The 6790-nt window shown below is 38.1% G+C and overlaps 1 protein-coding gene across 1 annotated transcript in view; it reads left to right on the forward strand.

The window, feature by feature from the left end:
* Positions 1-5175, forward strand: part of CCDC160 (coiled-coil domain containing 160) — a 9249-nt gene extending 4074 nt beyond the window's left edge. The window contains exon 2 of the mRNA XM_012001315.1: positions 4037-5175. Coding sequence (XP_011856705.1) covers positions 4061-5038 — 978 coding nt within the window. The 5' untranslated portion in view covers positions 4037-4060 and the 3' untranslated portion in view covers positions 5039-5175. The remainder of the gene's footprint in view (positions 1-4036) is intronic.
* Positions 5176-6790: the final 1615 nt, after the last annotated feature.

Consider the following 6790-nt stretch of genomic DNA (forward strand, 5'->3'; position numbering starts at 1 on the left):
AGAGTGTCGCTCTGTTTCCCAGGCTGGAGTGCAGTGGCATGGTCATAGCTCACTTCAGCCTCAACCCCCTGAGCTCGCTCAATCCTCCCACCTGAGCAGTTAGGACTACAGGCATATACCATCACACCTATCTAATTTTGTTTTTAATTTTTGTAGACACGAGTCTCACTATGTTGCCCAGTCTGGTTTTGAACTCCAGGCATCAAGTTATCCTTCCGCCTCTGCCTCCCAGAGCACTGGGATTACAGATGTGAGCCACTATGCCCATGTAAATGGGATAAGACAACAGAAAAAAAAATTTTGATTTATGTCATCGAATTTCCCTAAAGCCTGTGATTTAAAATATGAATATTTTAGAAAACAAATAATTAAATTTCACATTCACTTTAATATGATTATATTCTCTAGGGCCCCAGCTCAAAAATGAAACTGAGATGGTTTGTAGATTTCTCCTTTCACAGTAAACAGTAGTGTATTATTTTCTGGAGCTATTTGAGAATAAATGTGCATTCCTCTAAGATTTTTATGGAACAGGGCACCTACAGGTCCATTGTAAATGACTGTTCTTTGCTTAGCTCTCGACATTTATGTTACATCATGTTATATATAAATTCATCTTCAATTTATTTTATCAGTGGTTCTCAAATTCTTTAGGTGAATACAAACCACTTTCATGAGACAAGAGATCTCTTACTCTGCAAAAATGTTCTATTACTTTGCCACTGCAAAAAAAAAAGTCACCCGAGGATAAATGATAATGTTTTCAGTGAGACACTAACTAGAACCATCAGGAGTCCATTATTAATTCATGTCAGACACAAATGAATAGATGTAGTCATATTGTAGACACATACGCCTTAACAGTGCAGTCCTGCGGGCTTCTGGGGGATTGCTATCTTAGAGGACTACTGATGTTGTTTTTGTCCTATGACTTTTTATTGTTTTCCTGTCTGTGTTCTGGATTATTTGCTTCTAAAGAAACCAGTTTTTCATCCCCTCGAGGCCTCCTTCCCCTACTCTTCTGACCTTCAGTATCCATTGTAGTGTTGAGTAGGCACTTACACTAATGTCCACAACTGACCCACTAACAGGCATGCCTACACTTTCAATAATGGCTTATGGTTTGGTTTGCTTTATGCTGGAACAAATTACCTAGTCAAGTTTATTGAGAACAAAATGGCTGCCAGCCCAGGGTAAAGGAGTGTCATTGCCATAAAGCATATTCCCTGTTCTCGCCAGAGAATTCTAATGCCATACTCGTTCTGCATAAAAAAACAGACAGTGCAATTTGTGAAGAGAAAATGAGACTGGCAGCTTTTACCCCGAGTCTGGGCTTTGCCACATTCTGTGACTAGATTTGGGAACAAGCCCTTAAAGGATATCTTGCCAATGAAAGAGAGAGAGAGAAAAAAAGAAGCAGCTCAGAGACCCCTTGACCCTGCCCTGTGTAAGCCATGGGAGGGAAATTCCAAAAGGCTTTTCAAACATTTCTTTCTGTTCTTTGAAATGTGACATGCAGTTCTCCTTACCCTCCCCCCTTCACTTTTCCTCTCTTCTTTTGTGGCCTTTTAAAAGATACCTAAGCTCTGAAAATAGTGGGTTGTTTTCTTTCAATGTGGGGAATGAAACCTAGCAGATGAGTAAAGAAGAATTTTAGAACAAGCACTGACCTGGGAGACAGGGTCCTCAGTTTTACTACTATGGGCTGTGTGGCCTTGGTCAAGTCACTTAACTTCTCTGGGCCTTAGTCATAAATGGACTCTTCCCATTTCAGTAACTATATAGGCTTCACTGAAAGGCATTTCCTTTCAGACACCAGGAAATTATACAGAGGCTCAGGGAAGAAAGGCAGTGAAAATTAAAAAGTGTGTGCATGTGTGTATGTGTTTTGCCAGAGATTTATGGGATGGTTGGATGCAGAAGTTACTTTTTCAAGGAGCAAAATTATTAATGAAAAGAGTTTTTTATTTTAACCTTTATCCATACCCAGACCTCTATCTCAGATGTGTCATTCTTGCTATCTCCAGATATAAAGTGGCCACATTTTACTTGCCCCTGTGCTCACCTCCTTCCTAATCAATCCCACCAATGCCCTTCATCCAGAATTAAGAGAAATAGTAATCTCTCTGCCATTGCTACCTGATTAGAAGCATTTTTATCATCTATAGAATTGTTGGGTAAAAATTTGACTGCTAAAAAATGTGACTGGCAATTAATATCACCCTCTTTTCTCCTCTCTCTGTTCCTTTCCTCTATGATTGCTGTAATAATTCCTACTGATTTGCATTCATATTTCTAGAGAGGAGGGAAACCAAGAAATGATGTTTCCCTTTAAGAAGAGATTGATCAATGATGCTTCTGGATGGTGACTCGTAGCATAATAAAAGTCAGAAAGGACTGTTTCAAAAGAAAGAAGATGATACTCCAATGGCAAATACGTACTGTAAATTTCAGGTCTGAGTTTATCACTATGGTCTGATTGACCTCAAGAAAGCTTGGCTTCTGGCTTTTGGACCAATGATTTTAGTACCTTCACTGAACTCTCCAAATAGTTCATCTTAAGAATATGTGTACCTTCTCCTTTCCTCAAAGCCAAGTAGTTGCCAGTAGGGATGTACCCTTGGGGATGGTGAGTCCCTTCCATCTTTTGTGTGGCAAAGGGGAGAGATATGTTCAGTGCCTATAGGTATCAAGTTTATTCCTTCATTGCTTATAGTAAGGAAAACCTGTGTTATTTAAAATAAACTACTGTTTGTGAAAAGAAAAGAAAATATCATACACCAAAAAGTAGTTATCTCAGGGCCATGAGATTATGAAGGAGATTCCTTCTGTTTTATGTGCTTTTCTGTATTCTCCAAAATTGTTATAATAATCAAAGAAAATATTAATTAAGTTATAAATACAACATTTGCCATTTCTCATTACCAGCAGAAAATTACATTTCAGTGCATAGATAAAAGAGATGCAGGCATACTTTGATTTTTCTCCATGGTAATACTACAAATATGTCTTGATAAATTAATATATAAAATGAATAAAGTGACCCTCTCCGTCTTCTCCTCACCCTTTAGGGCTAACTTCAGCTACCGGTTGGTGGCTTCAGGTGCCAGTGGCCCTCCACATGCTGCTTTGGTTCTTCTTTCTCCCTTCCCTCAGAAGTAGTCACTTATCAAATATTTCAGTGCTGTGGGAAAGCTGTACATTAAGGATTCCCTTTGGGTAGGGAAGACTCTTTTTGAAACAAAATAATCATCCTCATATTTTTATAAACTTGGAAAGTTGTTCGTGATTTAGTATGCTGAATTTTCACCTAAAAACTATACTCAGAGTCAATATCTTGAGAAAAACACATTTGGTGGCATTAATATTTTCAATTGTTGACATTAGGTTCTCCTCAAGAAATTGCTGTCAAAACAGATAGAATTCTGTACACTTGGCAGTCTTGACTAAAAGCAAAGCCCAAGACTGGAATAGCAGGAATTTATAGGTCAAGACAGAAGGGCATTTGGCAGAGTTAGTCATAAGGAAGTCCGCATGGTATACTTTACCAAAAGCAGCTCACATCTCACTAAGCCCTGATGTTTTAGACACTTTAAAGAATGAATAAACAATAGTCCAATCCACAAGAACTAGAAAGGCATCAGACACATTGAAAGCACAGGTATTACCAACATTAACCTATTAATTTCAAATCACTTTTTTATTTTAAAGCAGTCTGTTTTTATGTGTACAGTTGTTTTCTTATAGAATCACTTTCTGTGTGTACAGTAAGTAGCTAAATGTGTCAGTTTACCAGTTCTATTTCATAGGATCAGAGACTTTTAAAGCTGGAAGCATCTGTAGAACTTAGCTCGTTCAGCCCTTTCCATTTATAAATGAGGGAACTGAGGCCCAAGTCATTCAGTGAGTTAGAGAGAGAGCCAGCACTCAAATATTTAGATTCTTCACCCATGAGCCAGCATTCTTATTTCTTTCTACTATGCTAGCTACTAGTGTAAATAATGTGCCTGCCTTGGTTTTAAATTGTGTTTTTCAGATATTGGAAGAGGGGCCTGGAGAAATGGATGCTAGAAGAAAACACTGGAAGAAGTATATGTTTACTCCTTTTTTTAGTGCACAGGATGTTCTAGAAGAGACTTCTCAGCCTGAATCTTCTTCTGAACAAACGACTACAGATAGCAGCAAGAGAATGGAAGAAATTTATAATTTGTCCAGTAGAAAGTTTCAAGAAGAAAGTAAATTTAGGAGGAAAAAATATATTTTCCAACTAAATGAAATAGAACAAGAATCAAATTTAAGAGAGAACAAGATAAACATTTCACAGAACGAGACAGACACAAATTCTACATCCTATGAATCATCTAATGTGGATGTTACAACCGAAGAAAGCTTTAACAGCACGGAAGATAGCTCTACCTGCAGTACAGATAACTTACCAGCTCTACTAAGACAAGACATCAGAAAGAAACTTATGGAAAGAATGTCTCCAAAACTTTGCCTGAATATTTTGAATGAAGAACTGGAAGAACTTAATATGAAATGCAGAAAAATAGAAGAGGAATTTGAAAACGCTGAAAAAGAACTTTTGTACTACAGAAAAGAAATATTCACAAAACCTCTAAATTTTCAAGAAACAGAGACGGATGCTTCAAAAAGCGACTATGAAGTTCAAGCTTTAAGAAATGACCTGTCTGAAAAAGCAACAAATGTAAAAAACTTAAGTAAACAACTCCAGCAAGCCAAAGAAGTCATCCACAAATTGAACCTAGAGAACAGAGATTTAAAAGAAGCTGTTAGGAACTTAAAACATCAAATTAAGTTTGGAAATGTGCTCCTAAAAGAAGAAATGAAATCGTATTATGAATTAGAAATGGCAAAGATCCGCGGAGAGCTCAGTGCCGTCAAGAATGAACTGAGAACTGAGAAGACCCTACAAGCAAGAAATAACAGAGCCTTGGAGTTGCTTAGAAAATACTATGCTTCTTCAATGGCAACATCATCAAGTATCTTTGACCACTTTACTGGGGATTTTTTTTAAAACTTAAAAATATCCTTCCATTACACAAGTCATTGAGCCAAATCAGTGTTTATTGTATTTGCTTTGTGTATTACTTAAAATATATGTAATAGGATGTTATTTTCATTTTCGGTAAATCACAGTATCTATAAAACATATACATGTTTCCAAGCTTCTGCCTTCTCTTTCTGATGAAGTTATTCCAGGAGTACAAATGGAAACGAAGCTTTGGAAATCTCATATATTCACTCAAAAACACATACTGATTCACCAAATCATTTATGAATACAAATCAACAGCCATTTTGTGATCTTGTAAGCAAATATGTCCTTGCAACGTGAATATTTTTCCATCTGTGTTCATTGATGTTAACAATAAAAATCTTGTTTATGTGTATAAGCCTAACATATGCCTGTGGGTCTTGTAACTGCCTGTTCAAACTCAATGGGATACCAAAAATGTATCTGCTTACTTTGGGGGTCTAACTTTAATTCGGTACATATAAACATCTCTGAAAAAAATGTAGTTTTTTTTCTTCCCCCTGCTGTTTTTCCCCAGGCTTTCTCCTTTGACCTGGCCACGGTTCCCATAGACTAGAAGACAACTTAGAGACATTGCTGTGACCTTTGCTAGAGCCCTGCTCTTGTCAGCAGTGGCTTTTGTGTTTTCTTATGTTGACCAGTAAGGGGCGTTGTTTACACAGTTCTCTCAAAACTCGACCAGGGGAAAATTTCGAAGCTTCCTCTCCGGCTTACATCACAAGTTGGTGGGGACTGTGGTGAAGTTGGATGTCATCTGGATAAACTTTCAGTGAGCTGGCTTGATTTTTACAGTAATCCAGCCCTGTAAGGGCCCCAGGTGATGACAATTTATTTTACACTTATACGTGGTGAAAATGTACTGCCTCAATCTTTTGGTGGAAGTGATGGGCCAGTTGATCCTTTACCATTTGTTTGTATCAGTTATCAAGATATCCTGTAATAGGAGCTCTATTTGCATGGTGTTTTAAAGCCTAATGAACCAAATGTAACTGCAGACTATGAGGATGAGATACAATTGTAAGGGTTTAGGTATCTTCCCTGTTGGGAAAATCCCCAGACTGGGGATTTGGCTTCTAGTACTTGCTCTGCCAGTAACTAGTTAGTTAACTTTCTTCCCCTAAACGTCCTTAACTATGAAACAAGGCAGCAGATCTATCATCAAGATTCTGTTCAGTTCTAATGTTCTGTGATTTCACCTCAATGATTTTATTTGCAAGTGTAACTCTACCTGTAAGGAAGTAAAACGCCTATGGCATTGGATGCATTCAATTCTTTTTTGTTTTGTTTTGTTTTGTTTTTTTGAGATGGAGTCTTGCTCTGTCACCCAGGCTAGAGTGCAGTGGGGCAATCTCGGCTCACTGTAACCTCCGCCTCCCGGGTTCAAGCAATTCTCCTGCCTTAGCCTCCTGAGTAGCTGGGATTACAGGCACCTGCCACTATACCTGGCTAATTAATTTTTTTTTTTTTTTTTTTTTGTCAGTAGACAGAGTTTCACTATCTTGGCCAGGCTGGTCTCGAACTCCTGACCTCATGATCCATCCACCTCGGCCTCCCAAAGTACTGGGATTACAGGCGTGAGCCACAGCGCCCAGCCTGGATGCATTCAATTCTAATACTTTGGGGGACCTACTTTGCAGACCCCCTTCGAAAGAAAATATAAGCAGGGTCCTTTACATAGATTGAACATCTCCAAATACTATCAATAATAAATCAATAGAGGTTGTTTCTCTAC

Source organism: Mandrillus leucophaeus, unplaced genomic scaffold (genome assembly GCF_000951045.1).
Source record: "Mandrillus leucophaeus isolate KB7577 unplaced genomic scaffold, Mleu.le_1.0 Scaffold659, whole genome shotgun sequence".
NCBI lineage: Eukaryota > Metazoa > Chordata > Mammalia > Primates > Cercopithecidae > Mandrillus > Mandrillus leucophaeus.